General features: G+C 39.2%; 1 protein-coding gene across 1 annotated transcript in view; it reads left to right on the plus strand.

Moving 5' to 3' along the window:
* Positions 1–23,117, plus strand: part of GLB1 (galactosidase beta 1) — a 41,939-nt gene extending 18,822 nt beyond the window's left edge. Inside the window, exons 7-16 of the mRNA XM_053973592.1 lie at positions 950–1,008; positions 1,894–2,015; positions 2,097–2,137; positions 2,600–2,712; positions 5,551–5,625; positions 11,807–11,896; positions 13,013–13,126; positions 14,128–14,259; positions 17,583–17,822; positions 21,635–23,117. Coding sequence (XP_053829567.1) covers positions 950–1,008; positions 1,894–2,015; positions 2,097–2,137; positions 2,600–2,712; positions 5,551–5,625; positions 11,807–11,896; positions 13,013–13,126; positions 14,128–14,259; positions 17,583–17,822; positions 21,635–21,895 — 1,247 coding nt within the window. The 3' untranslated portion in view covers positions 21,896–23,117. The remainder of the gene's footprint in view (positions 1–949; positions 1,009–1,893; positions 2,016–2,096; positions 2,138–2,599; positions 2,713–5,550; positions 5,626–11,806; positions 11,897–13,012; positions 13,127–14,127; positions 14,260–17,582; positions 17,823–21,634) is intronic.
* The last annotated feature ends 833 nt before the right edge of the window (positions 23,118–23,950 follow it).

Raw genomic sequence — 23,950 nt, forward strand, 5'->3', positions numbered from 1 at the left:
ATCTCCTAAAAATTTGCAATAACAATTAGCATTGATTCCTTGTATTTTTTTAATATTCCTTTTTGGTGTTGGGGTTTTTTAATGTCCTCTGTCTGTCCTGGAATCCAGACATCCAAATACATTTCTTTTTACACCAAAGGTTATTAGAAAAAAAAAATACTGTTGAAGATCATCATTAGAAATGTGCACACTGCTACAATTTGCTGTGATATAGGTCTGAAGAGTGGCTAAGCATTAGTAGTGTGATCAGAGAGTACCCTTTTGATAGGAGAGTTAAGGATTTAAATGATTGTGTACTGCATGGACTTGACAAAATAGGCTTAAGGCACAAGAAACAGACTCCAAGACAGATATTTTCATTTTTTTTGTTGTGCAGCCTCTTCTGTACATTATTCTCTCTACAGCCAAACACATGTGCTTCACATGGATCTGTTTTCTTGCAAGTTGAATGAAATTGTGGATGTCTTCATGTGTATCTTCTATGCAATGGTGAGCCACTCACCAGAGTAGCTGTTTCCAGCCCCTGTGTCTTGAGCCACTAGGAGTGATCAAAAGTGAAACACCTCTTTAGAGATTGCCTGGTTTCTACTCTTCCCCGTAGCCTTGGTAACATAACCCCAGACTTAGACTTTCCAATGATCAATAGCAATTCTGACACATCTCAGATTTCTTTGTGCCAGGATGTAATTTCTGAGAAAAGCTGGGTTTTCAAAAGATGTGTCTCAAAAGCAAAGACATGTACACAAGCATATATGTACATGTATATTTAAAATAAGTTTTGCAAGTTAAACATCAAAATCAAAAATATTGATTCCTATGTTTGCTGGAGTAGCTTTCTTGTCATGATTTTTGCTAGGCTGAAAGGGAGATAAGACACTAATTTCAATAAAATGACAGACCCAGAAAATCATGCATATAGCAATTCAATTTTATTTCTTTCTGTTTACAGGTGGCAATGTTACAGCAGCATTCTTAGCTCAAAGGAGCAGTGAACCTAAGGGCCCTTTGGTATGTGTTTTCATTTAAACTTTTTGTATCATGTCTAATCTTGAAGTTGTTAATCAGAGAGGGGTTGACAGCAGTGCATTGAACAATTTTAGGGACCTGTTGACAAAGACATAACTTCCAAGTCAGAAAAAGTGAATAGAGGAGCTTCTCTGTGTGTTTGTCAAATCCACATTATCTGTTGTTCTGCAAATGCTATTTTAGTCTCAAAAAGTAATGATTTTGCTTCAGTAGCTTTTCTTGCTAAGACAAATGTTTACAAAGCAGCGGAAACGCTAAGGATGGTTAGACAAGTTAGTGAGATATGTGTGTAGGTAGAAGTTAAAAGCAGAATTAAAAGGGCAGATTAGAAGTTGCTTCCTGTTTTCAGCTACCGTAGAGGTTTTATACAAGCTATAGTGGGATTTGAGAACACTGGAAGCCATTTTGACAAAGGGAGAAGGCCCATTGAGAGTACAAGATTATCTCTGTGCTAAGGAGTTGTTTAGAAAGCAATTTGAAGTATTTTTCGTTACATCCAGTTTGTGTATGCTATTCTGCAAAGAATATGTTGGTTCCATCATTTATTTGAATGCCAAGCATCTGAAACACATCCTTGTTGCCAGGTTCCCAGGAAATCCATACTCTTTGATGCTTAAGCAATTGTTTTCAAAATGTCCCTGTAAATTTATTGAAACAATCCTTTAATTTCCTTTGACCTGTAGTCTGCTGAAAAGGACTGATTTATTATGTACTTTGCTGTATTTATAGTAGTTTGAAAATGGCTCAGATTAGTCAGGGTGCCTTTTTTTCCTTCCCTTTTACAGTTAGGAACCATAATTCAGATTGCATTCTGTTCTTGTTCCCTCTTCATGTTTTCCCTTCCTCTTTTGCCCTTCCTCCTTTCAGGTTAATTCTGAGTTTTATACTGGATGGTTGGATCACTGGGGGCACCGTCATTCTGTTGTGCCTGCACAAGCTATAGCTAAAACACTTAATGAAATCCTGGCATGTGGTGCTAACGTTAACCTGTAAGTCTGTGTTCAGTAGAGCTTAATTTTGGGGGGATTTCTTTTCCCAGTTCAGCAAAACCTGATTTTTTTTCTTTTTAGGTACATGTTTATAGGTGGGACTAACTTTGCCTATTGGAATGGTAAGAAATTATTTAAGTTATACTAATGGTGGAGGGGACCAGTTTATGAATTAAGTAGTTATGTATTTTGTGAAAGAATAAGCTGTGCCTACTTGCACATGGCAAAGGACATGACTGCACTAGCTGTTCTTTGTTTATTGCCAACATGCTGTACCAAACCCACATGGTATTTGTCTTTTCCAAGGCTATTTCTGCTTCACTCAGTGCTGTGAAACAGTTGGAACACAGATAAATGTGTTTCTCTTCAGAATATTTCACAGAGTGGTGTAAGCTCACAAGGACATTGTCCTCCTTCAGGAACAGTTTTTTATGCCAAATCCCAAACATCAAGACCTACACTGAATCTAAAAATGTAGCAAAATATGGCTGTAATTTGAAAGAATTCTGACAGTTGATACCTTTGGAAAAAAAACCATCTCTTCCACTGTTTTTATTGCTTTTTCTTTTTTCCTCCTCCCCTAGGTGCTAATATGCCTTATATGCCTCAGCCCACTAGTTATGACTATGATGCTCCCCTGAGCGAGGCAGGAGACCTGACAGAAAAGTATTTTGCCTTGAGAAAAGTCATTGGTATGGTGAGTGTCCCCAGGACATTTTTAGAATGGTTCTTTGAAACATCCCAGGTGTACTCTAAACTCTTGTTCTTGTGTTGGTGTAAGTTACTCCTCAATGTACTCTTTTCTGCAGTTGGGAGAAGTGAAATACAACAAGACAATTAGGCCAACCTAACTGCTTCTCGTTACAAAAAGCAAAAGATCTTGCACCTCTCTAGCTATTCTTTCTGTCCCAATGGCTTCCTCCTTCCCTTTAGAGGAGAGGATACTGGTGTAGGTCTGACACCAACATGGTTCAGCTCACCTTTTTTGCTGTATTTGTTTTCTCACAAGGTCAGTAAGGTGAATCAGCTCACTCAGTCAGATGAGAGCCAGTGCTGCCACAGAGGGAACAGAGGGAGGTGGGAAGGGTTTGGCTGGGAGTAGAAATGGAGGAGGAGGGTACAGAGCTTTTTCAGCATCAGTCAGGTTAGGCTGATGACCTGATGTCAGCCCAATTTGTGCTGCAGTTTAGTGCTTTGGCTGTCTGTCCCAACCTTCATGTTAAGGTTTTGGGCCTCTGAGAAAGACCAGGTTTAGTCAAAAGAACACATCTTGGTTTTGTGTTTTCACAAACTGCAGCTAGTGGGTGGGGCCAGCTTTGCCTTGCTGTAAAAATGCACAGTGTCTCCACAAACTGGAGGTTGAAGTAGAACATGGAACCTGTGTCTGGGTTTTGAATAGCCTTGCATTGGAGGCTGTTCAGATGAGGCTTAAAAGCAGGTTCCATGTGAATCCCAAGGCTCAGGCTTGTAGTTGCTATCCTGTTGCATACCAGCAACATTCCTATTCACTAGAAGACATTTTTATACTGATAGTAGATCTCCCAAAACTGTGAGAGTTTCTCTTTCTCTAGAGTTGACAATGCCTTTATCTCTGTAACTGTGGAAGGCCTGCTGTGGATTTTTTTTTCTTCAATTTCACCATTATCCCTAAACCTGATGGGATAAATTGATGGGATAATTTTGATGGCCTTTCCAAGGGGAGTTTCCTGTCTTGATACAGCTTTTCTCACCAGAGAAATCCACAAACTTCCTGATTTTGAATTGTTTTCTTCAAGGTGCAAGACCCCTCTCTGAGATGTAAGTAGTATTCTAGTGCAGTGAGAGAGCCTTGATAAGATGTGAAATGTTCACTACAATCTCAGGTGTTTTGGGTCATTTTTTGGTGTGTTTGGTTTGTTTCTTACTTTGCATGTCCATAGATTTTCAGTGAAGTTTTCCTGCCACTGCTGTGGATTCTAAACCTGTAACAATTGATCTACTCAGTTGCAGTTTGAGGTGAACGTGGTGAAAGAAAATAGTTACCTGTAACAAATGACTGTGTTCAACATATTAGCTGTGCTACAAGGATAACATTAAAGTCTTCCTTTACAGTTTCCATTAGTTAAAAAAATGTAATGAAGAATTTCAGTCTACAGTTTCTTTCAATTGCTGACAGCATTATTTTAATTTTTACTATTGGAGCTGAAATTTCCTGTTTTTGATTTCTCCTCTTGGGTGAATACAACTTTTGTTTTCTTTAAATCTGGATATCTTGATTGTGTTCCAATACAAAGGAGAAGAAATTAACTTCTTACCTGAAATGTATATCAGGCTTTCATCCATCCATAACTGACACTTGACAGGGTAGCATTGGGAATTTATTGCTGTGATCTGTTAAAAACAAAACACAAAGCCTCCAGCTAAACCAAAAACCCTTTCAGCCCCTAATCAAGTTTATTTTAAAAAAACCCTAACAAGGTAAGCACTCCAAAGTCACCAAATCTGCAGATAGAGACACTCTTCACAAGGTTGGTCTTTTGTACATGTGTATTAAAATGTAGTCTTGGATTGTTTGTTCACATGGCTATCTCATCTGCAGAAGTTTTTTCTCTAATATGCAGACAGGCCATGTCTAGTTAATGAAAGAACAGATGGGAAAAGTGGCTATTAAATAATGGCAGGAGGACAAGAAGAGGATGATGGCGAGGAAAAGAAGGTTGTAGGCACAGAAAGGAGAAGGCCAAGGTACTGGGCAGAAAGCCGCTGTCTAGTCTGCCACACCTCAAAGGTGTCCAGGAAAGTAGTGAGTGAGTGGAGGCCCTTCATCCCTTCTCTCTGCTGATTTCTGGTGATTATTCTTAAAAGTATAGGACAAGAAGCAACCAGAAGTAGATGGGTGGTCAGAGCATTTCTTTGTCATGTTTCCCTGTGACTGACTGGACAGTTGTCTAGAACAGGAACAGAGGGAAGCTAAAGGTGGGACCCCAGGGGTTCATGGAGCTGTGGTCTCCAGGCCTGTTTCTCAAAGACCCCAGCCCAGGTAGTAATGGAGTAGCAGGTGGTGGTGGTGGAATATCGTAACACTGAAAGGAAAGGCACAAGAGGCTAGTAATTCTTATAAGGAAGTGTTGCTCACAAAGGGTCAGATGGAAATACTGTCTTACAGATTTGTAAAGGTTCACTCAAGCTCCCATGAAGTGGGGAGAGGACTGCAGAAAAGCTGTGGAAGAGAGTAACTCAGGCTGTAGCCACAGGAGGGCTCCAAGGGCACTGGGAATTTTGCTAGTTCACTTTGTTCATTATGCTTTTTACCTCCACCTAATCTTGAATAGTTATTAAATTTTTTTCACCATATGTGATCAAGTAAGATTTTTTTATTTAAAAAAAAAAAAATTCCATCTTAAGACTAGATGCAGCTGTAACCTTTAGGGAAATTATTTACTTTTAGCCAAAGTTATAATTTTGTAACTTGGAAAGTGTAAAGTGAGAATTAAGTTAAAGTGTGTTTGTATTTAACTTGTGTGTGTTTGTGTTTTTTTTCTCCTTCTCTTTCTAGTATAAGCAGTTACCAGAAGGTCTTATCCCTCCAACAACACCCAAATTTGCATACGGGAAGGTTCACTTGCAGAAGGTAAATTAACATCTGTGGTACACTGTGTATCTTGTCATAATGCTCCCTGTTTGCTTTTTATAAAAAATATTTATGAGGGTGTCGCAACAGGCTCTAGATATCCTACAAAATAAAGAGGAAAACCTTGAAAGCAAATTTTGAGGAAGAAGGGATCAGAGTTTGGGAGTTAGATGCCCATATTAGAAAATGATCAAATGCAGCTTACCTGGCTGAAAAAAGATCGTGTTTACAATATGCAGTATGTGCCTGAATCTTTGCTGAACTGAAATGAATGTATTGTTAACACAACAGATTCATAGTTGGTAAAGATAACTCATGTATCAGTAATGTAGCTGGGGGAATGTTACCATGAGATTTACAACAAAGTGTTTCTGTAGCTGGTGATACCTCTAAAGTGGAAGGAAAAGTAGGATATACGTATTTTAAATACTTCCAGGCATTCAGATTTTGAATGTGGAACATTTTTGATAAATTTGAAAATCTTATTGATAAAGTTCCTGACAAGATCTGTAGCTGATGAGAGAAATTAAATCAGTTTCCTGCTGAGGGAAAAGCACATGGAACTAAGCACTCAGAACCCAGCCTTGTCTGACAATAGTGGTGTACCTGGTCAGCTCACAAGTATCCGGGGTTTGACTGTAGTACCATTGTTTTAGGACCAAGGACAATTTTTTGTGAGATACATTTGAGAACTAGGATCCTGCAGTGAGTGAAGTGGATGGTTTAATGGGCAGCAGAGAAGACAGCAGATATGAATTTGGCCGTATTCTTTCTGCTGGGCAGAAATGATGAGTTTTGAGATGGAGGATTACTGCAGTTTATGTGCTGGATACCTTAACTCCTAATGCTCTGATTTCATACTTCATAATTTCAATTTGGCAGTTATTTTTCCAGTTAATGATGTATCTCATCTCTGATGTATCTCATCTCATTTTGCAGCTGAAGCATTGCAAAATTTAGTAGTGATAAGGCTTTGCAGGCGTTTTCAAGTCATTCCGCTCAAGTGGTGGGCAGAAGTACTTTTTGCATAAAAGTGGTTATCTGTGAAGTTGAAAGAGATCTATATCACTTTCAACAATCTTTGAGTGTCTTCTTCCCATATGAGGTTTCACTGAACTGGCAGTAGTGACTAATTATAGGCTCTTATCGCTACACCCACCACTGTGGCTGCTGTCTTTGGTTGTGAGCACTTGGCAGCCCAGTTAATCAGATATTGATTCTCCCATCTTGTCATGGGTCATGGCTCTCAGATAAGGCTGTCCAGTTTCAGCAGAATGAAGAACTTTCTCCTTCATGCCTTCAAGAAATGAGTGCTGCTGGACTCTCACAAGTGTCAGATGACCAAACTTGCTCAAATATTGCATCTTTCATCTGACCTGCACCTTCTACACTTCGTGAGTTTTTGAGAGGAAGTGTTTCACTCTCCAGGCATCAGTTTTAGAAATGCAGATGGCATGTCTAAACTGCCACATGTAAGGTTCCTGTCATGCCTGTACATATACGGCCATCTGCACTGAGAGGCTCTGGAACTGTTTTCTGTGAAGAAAGCTGCCTTTTGCCCTGTGGCCCACTGCTTAGCTTCAGTAGCAGTTTGCTCTGCTGGGTCACCCTGCAACACAAGACAAGTCTCCAATCACAGAGGGTTTATTCTGTGCCAGCCCTAATCTGCCTTCCCAACTCCATTCTAGCCCCAGCTGGAACCAGTTCCAATGCCCCAGCTGGAACCAGTTGTGTGAAGAAGCCTTAATGTATTTTGGTGAATATCAGAGAGGGAATATTCTAAACAATAGCGCTTAGCTTTGGTAGCCGTAAACTTCCTAGCTATGTCATTTGCAGTGACAGTCAGTGCTAACACAGGTACTGTGTGGGTCTCCACTCTGCAGCTGAGGTCTAGCAGCCTGCTAAGTCTGCTCTGGAGGGCATCGAATCTACTCCAGTGAACCAACTCCCCTGACACTTTTGCAGAAAGGATGAGAGAAAAGAGACTCTGGAGTATTTTCAGGGGTCATATGATGTACTTTACAGAGGTGCATGTAACCAGAGCAGGATGATCTCTATCTCTTTTTTCCTTAAGATATTCTGTGGCAGTTCAGTCCTTAAGTACCAATTCCCCTGATGAGAAAATTGTTCATTTTGAGCTATTGAGTTATTTTAAAGAATCCTCCTGAGTGAAAAAAAATACAGTTTATTAAAAGATGCTGGAAACACTGACATGGCTAAGAGCAAAGGCAGGAAAGCAAGTGATATGGAAAAAATCTTGTTGGATAGATGTAAAAGAGAAGTGTTGAAGATGGGGAATGAGGGCAAGCAAAGGCAGAACCACAGTAGCTGGGCTCCAAAAGTGTGAACAAGATGATAGTTTTTAAGTATTTAAGCCCCAGAACTTGGGAAGCATTCTTTCCAGAGGGGAGTAAATGATTCTTAGTTCCTGCACGTGACTGTGCAGGCTTGTGAGCAGGTGGTAGTTTCTGGTTACCAGAAACTTGGGGGGCCCTGAGAAATACTTGATCACAAGGAAGTGCTTGCCCTAGCACAGCAGCCTCCAGACTTAAAAGTCCTGGAGAAGTCTTCAGTTCTTAGGATGTGGAGTAGCAGGCAGTGCTGGTGTGTGTTGGGGCTAGAAAGGGGTTAAGCAAACAGGATACTACCTGTAGTTGATCTTCCCTTTGCAGCTATTTAGTTTCTTTTTTCTTTCATGCTTGACTTTACACTTGGGTTTTGAAGACTTTGCTCTGGAGGTTTAAAAATATTGGGGTTTTTTTTAGCAGTCATCTGTTGTTTTACAGGTTGTTTTTAAAAGTTCCTGACAATATTTGTAATTTTTAAGTTTACTGTTAAATTTCTCTTGTGGTACTGATTATCCACTAAGTAGCAGTCAACAGGGATTTGCAGCAGGACCAGATCTTGTCTTGAAGATTTTTTTTTGTATGTACCACCGAAGACTGAAAAGCTGAACAAAAATTAACTACTGAAGTTTCAAAGAAACAAGCTTCTACTGATCCCTAAGTGAATCATACATGGTTGACCCATATTCAGAATAGAAGCCCCTTTGGTAGCAGGGACTTAAAAAAAAAGTCAAACAGGCACATGTACAAGCTGCTAATACTCAGGTCAGCAAGGCACAGAACAGCATTCGTTGCCACTTAGTAGCTCATTCAAGTGATGACCATGTCTTAATGCTGCTTGTATTCATTTCAGGTTTTGCTGTCCACCTAGGGGTAAGAATATTAATGCCCATAGGATTCTTCAATTCTATAAATTACCTGTGTCAGTGTTTGTGCATCTCTTGCTTCACAGCTCTTGTTGAAGACCTGGTAGCTAAATCTGTCCTGTGTTTTGCTGTAACATTACTGGCTCCCTTGGAGGAGCACAAGATAAGGAGTGGACCATGTATGCAGTCTGGAATGTTTGGGAAATTTTACTGTATGAAAGAGGATTGCTATTTTAGGTATAACTTTTAAACTGAAAACATAAGAGCAAACTACTTTGATCAAAATTTTGCAGCCATGTTTGACCAGCAATCTTCTTGCCCAAGTGAACATGCTTAGCTAGTAAGGGTGACCCAGCCTCCAGATAGTGTTGGTGTTACCTTTTATATACTTATGGCATCCTTTTACTTGCTTGTTCCTAGCTAGAGTTAAGACAAGCTTATTTCAGAAGTCTGTTTAGATCTGTGTCTACATGGTTGTTGTGGTTTAATCCTGGTAGGCAGCTGAGCACCATGCAGCCAGTCATTCTCTCCCCCAGTAGGATGGGGGAGAGAATCGGAAAGGTAGAGGTGTGAAAACTTGTGGGTTGAGATAAAGACAGTTCAGTAGGTAAGCAAAAACTGAACACATAAGTGAAGCAAAATAAGGAGCTCATTTCCAACTACCTTAGTGGAGGGAGGCACTCAGCCTTCCCCAGGGAAGCAGGGCTCCATCATAGAATCATTAATGTTGGAAAAAACCTCTAAGGTTACCGAGTCCAAGCATTAACCCAGCCACTACTACATTCTTCACTAAACCATGTTCCAGAGTGCCACATCACACACCTTTTGAACAATTGTATTGGTTACTTGGCAAGATAAACACTGTTATGCCAAACATCTCCCCTTCCTCCTTTTTCCTCCATCTTTTGTTGCTGAGCATGACAGCAAAGGTACAGGATATCCTTTTGGTCAGTGGGGCTCAGCTGTCCTGGCTGTGTTCCCTCCCAGCTTCTTGAGCATCCCCAGCCTGCTCTCTGGTGAGAGAAGCAGAACATTCTTGACTCTGTGTAAGCCCTGCTCAGCAATAGCCAAAATATCCCTGTGTTATCAGTAGTCTTAGCAAGAATCCAAAACACAGCCCCATGCTAACTACTGTGAAGAAAATTAACTGTATCCCAGCCAAAACTGCAGACTTAATTATGTGTACATAGACAATTCATGCTGGCTTCTGTTGCATCACTGTAAAATTCTGTATGTGCATTCTAATATTTCAGTACAACTTTCATGTAAGTTTTACAAAAATTCAATACTTCTGTTATTGAAGTACCTTCAGAAATTTGTACTGCTATGAGTACTCTTACAGTATAGTATTACATAATTTTAAACACCTTCTTTTTTCTTCTTTTTAATTAAGCATTTGAACGTAAATCTGGTATATGAGAGGTATTTGAATGTCTAATGTGTAGTTACCGCTGAACAGTGACAATGATTCTGGGGAAACAGACTGACATCTTTCATGAAAAATCTCATGAAATTAATTTTTTGAGCTTGTAAGACACTAGGCATATTGTGTGCATTTTGACTAACCTAAAACTGATAGTGGTGTTTGAGAGAGAATCATAGATGGGTAGGATATTCCATAAAGGCAATAAAAGGCAATTTAATTGTGTGCATCTAAGTCCTTATTCAGCAAGGTATTTCTGTGTGTGACTAGCCTAAACCTTGCTCCCAGTCTCATTAAAACGAGTCCAGCTACTTACATTTGACAACTTAATTACAGCCTTAGAGTTTCTAAAATAATTTAAGACTAAATAGGGTAAATTCATCTTGGATGGCTCTTGATGGAATTAAACTATCACTACTTAGCTCAGAATGATTCTGGAGTAACTCAGTGGGAATCAGTGGCATTTTCCCTAGCTTGATTCTAAGTATAACTGAGCAAAATTCAGATAATATATTGCTTTGTATTAATCATCCAGAGCAGTTGTGTTTGTTTATACAACTTTTGTAAGAAACTCTGACGAGGCTCACCTCCAGACTGGGGTGACCCTGGGAGGTGGTAAAGTCTCTCTTCTAACTTGGGCTTTCAAAGAAAGTCTTAGTAGTGTTCAGTCGTCTGGTCTTAAGGTAGTTTATTGCATGTTATCTCAAAGCACACACACTCCATGACATTCTCTCTGACTCTTTCTCTCTCTGCATCTTTCTCCATTTCCCCCACCCAAGGGGCTGGTGCCATCTTTTATATCACACATTACGTATTAAATGTTTATAGTTTTTCTCTAATGCCTATCACCTATATTGAACAGTGACTTTCTACTTTAAACTAATCTGTGAGTGCCAACATCACCATGAACAGGATAGGATAGGAAGGAGAAAGAAGGAGAAAGGAGGACAGAGCACACCCAAATCCTTCCATCTTAGAACTTCTGACCCCCATGTACAAAACTCAGACCCCTCTGTACAAGGCCTAAAACCCCCCCGTACAGCACTCAAAAATTCTTCCTTTCACTTTGTGACTACTTCTGTTATAATATCTAAACTTTTGTGATTTCTTGTTCTTCTTGCAAGGTTGGTAAATTGTTCCATGGATCAAATTCAAACCCACAGGGGTTTCCGGCTGCATGCCAGGGTCTCAAATGCTTCTGACCTGGGCCTGGAACATCCAAGAGTGTCTAAGGGACACCTTGGATTCCGACAAAACTCCTGGGGTAGTTTTGTTAAATAATAAAGGGTCACTTGTATTTTTATGAATGCATAGCAAAATTAGAGCATCTGTTTTTATTAAAACACTGCTCTACATGTGGCATGTTTCTTTCAGAGTTCATCAGTTGTCTCTGCTATATTGTATTTTAAATGTCTGCAAGGATGGTATAAAGATTTGTTAACTTTCTGGACACATGGAGCTAGCTGACTTGATGGCTGGATGTGCAAGCTGTTATATTTGGACTGAAACATACTGACTTTCATATATCTGCCTTTTCTGTGCTGCAGGCCAGCACTGTGTTGGAGGTTCTTGATGGACTGTCACCTTCTGGACCAGTGAGAAGCACTTACCCATTGACCTTTGTTGAGCTAAAGCAGGTGAGGATTCCTTCAGCAGGCACTTTGCAGTAATTTTGTGGAGTTCATTTGGACAACCCTCTGTGGTATTACTCTTCTTATGTTGTGTCTTACACTTTATCTAGCACACAAGTAATAGTATTATAAAGGTATCCTGGATTTTTGCATTGGAGGCCTTTTCATATTCTACAGTGCTCCTGTTTTGCACCTGAGGTTTTCTTATTCCTGTGGATGTAGGTGTCTGTGCTGTCTAGGCTTTCACCTTGATTTCTCTCCTCTCTGAAGTATTAATTTTGAGGTCTTAAAAAACTTTTTTTTTTTTTTAATAATCTTAAAGCCCTCTGCTTGATCTGCTTCAGCAGTTCTATGTCCTCTTTTCCTGAGGAGCCCAGAACTGAACACAGCACTCCAGATGTGGCCCCACCACGGCTGAGGAGAGGGGCGGGTTCATCTCCCTTGACCTGCAGTCCATGCTTTTCCTAATGTCCCCAGGATACCAACAGCCTCCTTGGCCCCCAGGGCACTGCTGGCTCAGGAACAGCTTGTTGTCCACCAGGACCGCCAGGTCCTTCTTCACAGAGCTGCTTCCCAGCAGATCAGCCCCCAGCCTGTGCTGGTGCATGGGGTTATTATTCCCCAGGTGCAGGGCCCTGCACTTGCCTTTTTTTTGAAGTTTTTTATCTACCTCTCCACCCAACTCTCCAGCCTGCTAAGGTCTCAGGAATGGCTATGACTTATTTTTTTCCATTCTTGATGGGGAACTTAGTGAAAATTATTCCAAAATGTTCCTGATGTAAACCATGTGATATTTAATGGATAACTGGATAATGTTGACATGATCAATGTATCAATTTATGGGCACTGAGTGAGAAGTGAACTTACAAGTTTTTTACATAAATTCAGTTATAAAGGGATTTTCACCAGTTTACCTAAAGGTCACCCATTACCTATAGGTCAAAGTAAACTCTAATCTGAAATGCTGTCTGTGATAGTTGCTGTCTGAAGTGAATGAAAATCAGCATTTCAGTGCAGGCATGTAGGCAGAAATGTGCGGTATTTTTAATTCATGACCTGAATTGAAACAACAAATTACTTGGTTCATTACCCTGTTGGGGTTTTTTTCTTTTCTTCTCCTAGTATTTTGGATATGTACTGTATAGAACCACACTTCCAAAGAACTGTGTGGAGCCAACGCCACTGTCTTCACCTTTAAATGGAGTCCATGATCGTGCCTATGTCTCTGTCGATGGGGTAAAATCACTGTTTGCTGCTATTAATTTTTGACATCAGTGACCTTCACGAAAGTCGAGGATGCAGACTGGGGTTTTTTTTTCCCCTCCTTTCTCCCGATCACCAAAGTGACCCTGATCGTATTTAATCACATGATGAAAATAAGGAAGCATATACTTGATGCATACCAGATGTTCAAATTAGTATTTCAGAAAACGTCTATTGTCTTGCCATTTTTGACATATTTGAATGTTGATACATATTCATGACTGAGGTGAATAAAATACCTAGAGAATAGATTTACTTGCAGGTTTATGGAATATGTTACTGATATATATACTTGATGACTTTCTGCAATTTTTGAGAAGATCTTATTATTAGTTTTCTCTTATTTCTTCCTTTGAGGTTGGAAGAAGGAGGAAGCCTGAGCCTATGTCTTCCCTTATGAAACTGGCTTCTAACTATAGTTTCAAAAAAAAAAAAAAAAAAGGTTTATTGTACAGAATATAAACTTTGTCTTTCTTTCCATAAGCAGGGTTTTGGCCTTGCTTAATGAGAGTTAATATAAATTCATGTATTTTACAGTCAATTTTTTAGTTAATATTTGATGCATATTGATTCTCATCACCTTTGTGTCTAGATCAACCTCATCTTTCCTTCTGCTGTGGGAATAGGAATAAATAAAACTAAATATTGTTGCACACATAATTGGAAGATTGAGCAAATGATTAAATCAGTGATACTGCCAAAATTTTTTTCAGTCACTGGACTAAATTTGGGAACTTGCTTTTGTGAATCAGATGGATCAAAACCCACTATCACATCCAGCTGACGTACTGAAATGTGAATGTTGATGTAGAAGCCCTTTGTGTATGCAGGAGGTGGAGAGGAAAGGGATTTTTTTACTCATTTTTTTTCCTTTGTCACTTTTAATCTCTTCATGCAAGTTGAAAAAACAAATAACAGGGCATTTTTGGTTTTCAGTGGTTATTGTTTTCTTCTTCTTGTTGCAATTCATATAGGTACCTCAGGGTGTCCTTGAAAGGGACAAATCACTTCAGATAAATATAACTGGGCAGGCTGGAGCAAATCTGGACATCTTGGTAGAGAATATGGGCCGAGTCAACTTTGGTAGATACAATAATGACTTTAAGGTAAGTAAAATCTATTGAGTTTTTGGTTGTGATGGCTTTTTGTCTTTTCCACAGGTTAAAAAGAAAGTAGTGAATTAGGAAGAGCACAAAGGTCAGGATTAGACAGCTGTAATTTTACCTAAAATGTAACTAATCACTAGTTTCCATCTGAGTTTTCCAGTCACCAAAATCAATATGAAATTAAAAGCTGATAGACATCTTTCAACACTTACATTGTCAGCCAAAGTGTCACCCACAATATTTTCTGGTTAAGTTTGTAGATAACAATATTAAAATTGTTTCTATAAACTCAAAAAAAAACTCCAAAAATGTTTCTGTAAACTTCCAAAATTGGAAATTGGTCCAGAACTTGATTGCACTTTGAGGCTTGTGAATCCTGGGATTGCTTTTGGAGGCTGGAGAGATGTATGTATGTGTACATAAATACACTGTTGTATCTTTCTTCTTGTCCCATTTCATTTGTCAGCAGTGTACCCTTACAGTACTCTGAGTGTGGCTGGGAAAGGCTGTCCATGAGCACTTCAGCGTGCAAAAGTGCCAGTTCACCCAGACTGACCAGGTGTCAAAGATAATTACCAGAGAGCTTCCCAGTGCTTCTGGATATGTGCTACACTTCAGGACTGTCACCTCCATGCATGAGTGGCTGTGATGAGTTGACCTTGGCTGTGCTCATTCTGTCACTCCTCCTCCACCAACAGGAGAGGGGGAGAAAAATACAGTGATGAGTTCAAGATAAGGACAAGGGGATCACTCAGTAATTACTGTCATGGTCAAAACAAACTCAACTTGAACTCAGTTTATTCTTAAATATGTCATCAGAGAGATGTTCCCAGAATCACTGCTGGGCTCAGCAGTGGGTCTGTTCCAGAGTTAGCTAGAACTGTCTTTGTCTAACATGGGGCAGCTTTTGGCATCTTCTCAGAAGAGTCCCCACTGCAGCTCCCCTTGCTAACAAACCCTTGCCATGTAAAGTCCATACCGTGGAGGTACCACTAATGTAGCACTAGGAAGGGCAGGGGCAAAAAGTAAACTTTTCTGGTTTTAGACTTAATGGGATCCCCAGTGCTGCATAACAGTCAATAAAAGACAGGAGTGCTGTAGAGGTGAGTCTTGTATTATGTTTGTGCTGTGTACAGTTCACAGCATGCCTTTTCTTTTTGATTTTTGATATCATTAGGATGCAGTAGGTAGCAGTAGTGCCAACTGTGTTCATACTGTCTCTTCAAGGTACTTTGCCTTTATCTGAGTGGCAGGGGAAGGAAGCTGGTACCCCAGTGTTTTGCCTTCATGTTGAGGCAGCAGAAACATTGCTTTTATTTCTTTATTTATTAACAGGCCAGATGATAAGGAAACCTATATGCTTAGTGTTAAGGTAAGGGAATAGAGGTTTAGAGGTTGGATTAAGGAGGTGCTCAGTTGCTGTGGTTGAGCTGAAATTCACACTTACACCTTTTAACCATATAAGAGTGAAAACTGGTTTAAGAGACCATGTCCATGGTGAAAATAATCCTCTAAAAGCAGTACCTTTCTGTGTAGAAAAGGCAACCTTCCTTGGGTAGCTTTGGACTATGTGCATTGCTTCTTTCTGTAGACTCCATCCCTCATGCTCTCTGTTGTGTTCATTTTGAAAACTGAGTGTTTAAAACCTTAGGTTTTAAAAATCCATGTGCTTTTGAAAATCCAGGGAGGGGAAGAGGTTCCTGTCTTGTGAAGCCTTTCATTTTTTAGCAAGGAGGATAGGTTGCCAGGGTTTTGTTTGGCTGGAGTTTTATCACCTTTTTGAGCTTGAAATTGAACTAGGCATCTAGCTTTTGGGAAGGAATCTTGAAAGGATTTTGGTTTTAAAACATCCTGTTGATCTAAGTCATGTTGTTAAAAGCACAAAGGAAGGAAGAGTGTGGTTTCTGTTATTTTATGTGTCTTTTCACAGGCACACTGCCACCTATATCTCAGTTTTACTCGGAAAATTTATATCCACATCTTGGTACACTGAGTCACTAGCCCAAGACATTAACTTGCACAATAGCAGAGAAAGTGGTATTTGCTTACTACAAATCTTCTCCAGATAAGGATCATTGAATGTGTATTCTTATGTAGACCTAAGTAAGAATGTGTCATAGGTACTTAATATAATTTGAAAAATCACTCTGTTCATAGTGCCTACCGATGAGCTTAGGGAGGCAAGTTAGAAAGTTCAGGCTAAAGTTATGTTGCATTATTTCAATTGATTGCTAGACAGAGTGGAGTCTAGGTTGTATTGAAAAGTTTTGTCACTTAACTTTTGACACTTGCAGATACTTTATTTTGACATAAGCAAACTAAACTCCTGTTCTATAGAGTGGACATTAGGTAAAGGAAGAGAAAACCACTTAGTGCTCATACAGATGGTGAGCCTTTGGGAGACAGTGCAATGCTTATGAGATACTGCAGCAGACACACATAGTATAAGCTCTCCAAAGCCATGGAAACTGTGGTTTTGCTTGTTCCTGTTTGACATGTGATGTTTGCAACATAACTTGTGTTGCACTGAAAACCAACTTCTATGCAGGGTGTATTCAAGCAGTTAAAACCAACCCCTTGCATTGCACTGAAACACTGCTTTAGGAACTATTACTGTAACAAAATTAGGTGTGTGCAGGGGTAACTTGATGTTATTTTCATTCTTCTTAAATTATGTCCTTACCTTGCTTTGGCATTCGGTGTGCAAGTACCCCAGTGTGCTGTGAACCACTGTATACATGGTCCTATAGAAATGAGATGGGATCCCATGGGCTTGAAGCTGACTGTAAGCTGAAAGTATTTCACTGAACTGGGCATGTGCATTGATTTTATGATACTGTATCTTATCTGGAGAAGATTTGTGGGAAGTAAGTGCCACTTTCTCTGCTATTGCGCAAGTTAATATCTTGGGTTAGTGACTCAGTATTTCAAGTGATGGTATCTCAGGCTTAATGATATTTAATGTTGCTTCTCCTTTTTATTAAGCCTCAAGTTTTGGAATCATGTCCATGTAAAAGCAAAACAGAAATTTTTCCAGGTACAGGAAAAGAATTTGAAAAAAAACCCTTGTGTATCAAAGCCTGAAACTCTGAAGAGGAACAGATCTTTCACAGAGAATAAATGAAGCTCTTTATTTAAAAAAAAAAAAAAAACAACTTATAACTTGGTGAAGACCAGATGCTTGTTTTTTTCATACACAGATAGGCAGCCAGCTGTTACTTTGATTCAGTTTTTATTTGTGACTGATTTATAGTTACATCCAAATAGCTTCAATAACATCAGCTAATTATATTTCTGTGTTGTTTTTTTTTTCTTCCTCCTAGGGTCTAGTTTCAAATTTAACTCTTGCTCAAGATATACTTGTGGGATGGGAAATCTATCCTCTAGACATAGATGGAGCAGTGAACTATGACATTATTTATCTCCTTCATCACCCAAAGAGATCTGCTGTCAAAGCACTGAGTTACGAAGTACCTACATTTTACACTGGTACTTTTTCAATTCCTGGAGGGATTCCAGACTTGCCACAGGACACCTATGTCAATTTTCCTGGTTGGACAAAGGTACAAGTTTTTTGCTGTAAAAACCTCAAAGTCCATTTGGAAAGCTACTGAAACTTACATGGACAATCAAAGTCCACCTCTTTTAGATGGGTAGAAATTGGTCATAGAGGTGGGTGTCGCAAATTTATTTAAATTACTAAGAAATAGATTCTTTGCTTTAAGTAAATCTGGGGATAAAACATTAAGAAAAGGGAAACATATTCAAAAGATACATAATGTTGATCTAGAAAGTGGAGCATCACAAAAAAAACCCCAAAACCAAAACAACGGAACCAATCCACCCAAGTTTTTCAACAGTGAGAAAGATTAACTGTCAGGCTGTTTAGAAGTGCTGCATTTGGTTGTGCAGGTTTTTTTGGGTCATATTTGAGGTGCTATTTTAGGAACTATGGATCCTATTGCAAAGCATAAAGTGTTGGACTCTGTGGCTGGTGGTGTGCCACAGGTATGGATCTGATGCATGGAGAAGGTTACCTGTACCTGGGCTGAATGGATCGGGGAGCACTGCTGTGAGAAGCTTGTGGGCAGATCTTTGCCAATGGGAATTTCTCACAGGGCTGGAGTGTAGGAAGGACACTTCAGGAGCAGGAAGGAGTGTGTTTTCACAGTGCCATGTCTGAAACCACCAGCATGCAGGATGGATGAGAAGCAGCTCAGCTGCTCCTGGTAGGAGGCACAGAGAGCAGAGTGTGTGCACTGGAGTGTTACTCTCGTGGAAGCCTGTTTAAGTCCAGGCTTTAGAGAAGTGCCTGTGGCAGTGTTAGGTAGCAAAATTGTTCTTTTCCGAAACAATTAATTTACTGCTATTAAAATAAAGTGGGAGAAGGAGCTGCTTTTGATCTGTCTCCACTACCAGTATTGTAGTGGTTAAAGCACTTGACAATATGCAATGCAATTGCACAATTGCACTTCATAATATGCAGTGTGATGCATTGCATGCTCTTGGTGTTGCTGACACTGAGCTTAGATGAGAAAGTGTGACTTAGTCCCTGTTCTTGTATATGTGCATGTCACACAATCACTGAATAAAATTCAAAAAATAGCTTTTTTTGTGGCAACTTGAATCTTAGACCTTTTTAGTAAATTCTGTGACCCTATCAGTCATAAATCTTCCTCAGGAAGCAAAGTGGCCATACCTGCCAGTTGGCAAACTGGCATATTTAAAATGACAAGGTAGTCCAGGAATTCTTAGGTACTGGTGGAAATCTTTTCCTCTGATCTATGGAAACCTCTGTTTTATGTAGTTTGTATACTCTGTAAAGCAGTCCTGGGGAGAGATTCCAGATGAGCTTAAGTTTGGCTGTTGAATTTATCCTTCAAGCTTTATATGGATTGGATGAGAGTTTTAAGTAAGATACTTGGAAACTGAGACTTTCAGATAACTTTACAAATGAGCAAATGCCTTTAAGGTAGATGGGTATAAATTCTACTCACTGTATGTGGGTCTTAGTTCCTTGCATGGCACTGTGTAAATTACTTAAGTGTGGAGTGGGATTCTCAATGGGAATTAAAATTCACCTGTCTGAGTAGTTGAAAAACCACAGAAGCAGCACTTATCAAGAAAACTTGAAGTCCTAATGATGGTTCTGCCTTTGAAAAGGCAAGGAATATAGTATGAGGGACAGCCTGGAAGGAAAGGTGCAGTATTAACAGTCATGAACCTGTGTTGTAGCTTGCTTGCCTTCAGGGCTTCTTAAACCCTTCAGTAGTAATAAAACTTACTCTGCCCTCCACATGAGGAATCACAATGCCCTTAAGCATACATGCCACTGAGTGAATATTTAGATTTATTGGACTTTTTTTTTCTTCAAAAGAAAAGAGGATTTGGAGTCAGAACTGTTCTTTTCTGTGGAATCATGGGCTATAATTGCTGTCCCTGCTAAAGGAAATCTTGCTAGTAAAGATGAAGTTCCTCCCTCTTTTATTTTGTCTAGGGCATATTTATGAGTAGATATAATATCATAATTTGCTTGTTTGGTGCATACAAATTCCTGAGTGTGGAGTCTTTAGAAACTGCAATGTTAATAAAGGCAGTTTGGAGTTGAGAAATTTAAGTTGTCAGCTTTACTGGAAAAAGGAGTTACAGCCAGTGACTGATTCAGATCAGAAACAGAGACCTGTCTGATCATATCTCCTGCATCAGAACTCTAGTGCAGTTGATTCCCACACTAAACACCTACTTCCCACAGGTTACTGTCATTCTCTGTGAGAGGAGGGCCACTGTCTAGTGGGTACACTCACTCATCCATCTTGTGTGAGGGGAGTTTGCGTTCATGCCATATTTTCTTCTAAACCTACTACAGAAAGTAGTGAGCTTGACTAAAGATAAACTTGATTTAAAAAAAAAAAACAAACATTTGAGGTCAAGGTTATTAACACCTTGCCAGAACAGTGCAAGATAAGATCTTAATACCACGGAAGTGGATACAGAGGTGAAATAACTCAACTACATTTGTATTTTACTAACTCCTGAAAAAGTTTCTCTTGTGAGTTTCATAAAACTTGTTTTCATAAATATGTGAAAAAGGAAACACTAGAAAAATACCACTAAAGCAGCTTGAACAGCAATACTTGTTATATTATATTTGTGCTTCTGTAAATCATGTTAAAATATTCTGATTTCAGCTATCCCAGACAACTTTAGAAATCACTGAATGCAGTAAAAGTCCTACTTTCCACTGATTCAGACAATATTATTATGTTTATCAGTGTACATCCGCGCCATTAGTCTGGTTTTCCTCTATGTTTTGATTACCAAAGACCAAAGCAAGAGGGTTTCCATCCTTTTTCTTGACACTAACGTCTTGTTTGGTATACAGTGAAAGGACACTTTGGTGGAGTAAAAGCAAATTATTTATGCAAATCAGCAGTATATCCTCCCTCTGTCTTGCTTAAGAATGAAGACTCAGCTCAACTCAGTAGGAGTCAGTTTACAGTTTTACTAAACATTCTGCAGCCTGCCAATTCATGGACTTTTGGAAAAATCTGCATTTATGTTACTTCAGTGTGTCTATAGATAAATTAGTGTTTTGACTTTTTCCCTTTTTTCCTTGCCCATTTTTTAAAAAAAATTTTGAATTTAAGGTATTTATGATGTTAGTACAGTATTTTGAGCTAGGGGTTCTGACCACCTCAACTATAAAAAGCAATTTTAAGAATTCGTATGCCACAATTTCATTGTACTTAAAATAATAGTAGCAGATCCCAAGACTTCTAATGGTTGTGTGTAAGTACAACAGTACTTTATTGCAGTGTGATTTCACAAGTACTTTTGTCAACTAAGCTATTACAAGTAAAAGAGAGATCTGAATTTCATGTGTCTAGACAATCTGTATCTTGCCCTTGAAATCATAGAGCAGGGACTACCAAGGTGATGTAGTCTTCTACTTTACCATAAGAGAACCATAAGAGCCTTAGGATCTGCTTTTTTCTTCTGTGACTTCATTCTCCTTTTAACAATTAGCTTCAAGCAAATACAGTTTTCAGATTTGTTTTGGTCATAAACTTGAGGCAAAAATCAGTGCAAGGAGCCTGCAGTTGTTTTTCTAATTATTGTCATATTTGGAATTACTGCAGTGTTTTACCACTTTATTTTTAAATATTAGTGACGGCTTTAAATGCTCAGGGAATTTAAGTTCTTTTGACTGTCATTAGCATTTTCTTGTACAGATTTTCTATCCTTGTGTTCAATCAAACTGGAAGGTGAAGGGAGTTCAGTTACTATATCAAGAATGTTATGCTTATGTCTATTTTGTCATTTCACCTCTGACAGATTATTAAAACGTCGTTATTTTTTCTTTCTCTCTTAACAGGGGCAAATTTGGATCAATGGCTTTAATCTTGGTCGCTACTGGCCAGCCCGTGGTCCTCAGCTGACCCTTTATGTTCCAAGGAATGTACTTGTTGCCTCAGCGCCAAACAACATAACGGTGTTGGAGCTGGAGCGCTCTCCTTGCAGCACCCAGGCATGCGAAATAGAATTTGTAGACGAACCTAATATCAATGCAACCCTACAACATGAAACTGATAAACTCCCACTCTTTGTTAGAGAACTATGGATGAGGCATCTCTAATGATTTGAGTATTTCTTGATCTTCCCCCCTCTGCCCTTTGCTTCCCTTTCCCTCCAACCGTACTGTTTAACACCGAGTCTTTGAAAAAGGGAAGTTATTTAGGTGAGGCAACTTCTTAAATTCTTCAAAGACATATTTTTTCTTAAAATCTCTCAGTTAAATACTGAATTTCTTTTTAAAAATAAAAGCTGGAGCTTTGAAATTTGCCTTGGACTGTGAAATTGAACTCAACTGGAAGGTAATGTTTCCATCAGCCTAGTAAATATGTAGTCCTTGTAGTCTGCTTATACTGCAGTAACCTTCCTATGCTTTTATTTTTTACCATGTTTTGCAATTGGAGAGAGGAGCCTACAAAAGGTGTGCAACCCCCACTACCTTACTGGTTTTACTTAAGTGAACTCGTAAGTCAGAGCTGCCAATTGACAAGACACTTTCAGCTTCTTTAATCACCTTATTAGAGTATAGGCATCATTTTAATTTCATTGGGCTTACTGCCAGCATTGAGTGAACCTCATTTTTTAATGCAAGTGACTTTCAGAAAATTTCAGTTGATTTCTTTCAGGACCAGTGAGAAAAACTGTGAAAGAGAGCATTCAAATGCCAGCTGGTCCAAACAGCAGTAACATGGAGCCTGCATCTGTCCCCTCTTGGAAAGCCAATTTACTGCTTCACTATAGCAGTAAATATCTCTGAAGACTTAAGAGTAAATTGATAAGTACAAGGACATGTGAAATTTAGGCTGCTTTGGTGGAACCACAACTTCTGACTAACCTGCGTGCAGAATGTGGTTTTAAAATGATGAATTTTTTCTTTAATTTTTTTTTTGTTTGAGTTGCTGGGGTTTTTTTGTTGGTTTGTTTGTTTTATTTCTTTTTTTTCCCTATTCGTCATGGTGTACCTGCTTTTCATAGGCCAGCACCTTGGAAGTGGATGCTTTAAGTTAAATAATTTTATTTCTCTTTTAATAATTAATTCACATCAATTGTTTTGTTCCAGTAAACTGATGGTCTTTGTAAATGCCTGGTATTTGCAAATATGCATGAACTCCATCAGTACATTTGAATTTCAGCAGACAGAATCTTGATTCTTGTGATTTTGGTGTCAGTCATGCAAATTCTGTGGTGATATTTAAACAACAGAAGATGATCAAATCAAGTATTTTCATAACCTGTGATTTCTTCCTTTGATCTTTGACGTTATTAAAATTATTCTTTAAAGATTACATTCTTTCTCTGTGTGTTTGAGAAGGAAAAAAAGGATGAGAGAATTATGAGCATTTATATTAAGGGAGAAATGAGATTGTAAAGTCTCTGTGGATGAGGAGTTACCTTGTTAATGTCTTGTTTATTTTCTCTGTTACGAAGATCTGTATAAAGAAAAATGAAACAGCTGTAATGGGCTGAGCATACACTGGAGGCGCCACCCTTTTCTGAGACGGCCAGTGCAAGATCCTGGCTATTTCTTCTGGTGAGGACCAGCACTATCACTGGAGAAGAGGGTGTAAAAGAGCACCACTCACTTCATGTCTGCTCTGTGTTTGGCGTGTTTGATGGGCTTTCAAAGGGACAAATGTGGCTCATCCAAGATAGAGCAGTTCTGCTCTTAAATTCTGACCTCAGATGTCAGTGCCAGGGTCTGAGGGCTGTGCATTCCGTACCCAGACATGACAGATTTTTGGAATGGTCTGCTCTGACCCAGATTCTTTTCTTTCTTGGCACCATCCCTATGGAATGTGCTCTGCATGCAATTAATTATCAAGTATTAATTATCTCAGAGCTAGGCCTTGAAAGTAAGGGATGAAACAGAATCAGTTTTTAACTGATGGGTTTTGTGGCTTGGAGTGTGCAGAATGACAGTACTATTCATGTAGTATTTAAGCTCAGTGCTGTTACAGCTGGGGATATTTTGATTTGTATGGCAGTTTGTGCTGTGAAGGCAGTGGAAGTCCTGGTTCTCACTCTAACTTCAGTTTACATCATACTTGTGAAAACGTAGTGTGATCTGTGAGACTTCACTTTTCACCATAACTATGTAATATTACCAGCAGACAGGCTT

This window comes from Vidua macroura, chromosome 1 (assembly GCF_024509145.1).
Source record: "Vidua macroura isolate BioBank_ID:100142 chromosome 1, ASM2450914v1, whole genome shotgun sequence".
NCBI lineage: Eukaryota > Metazoa > Chordata > Aves > Passeriformes > Viduidae > Vidua > Vidua macroura.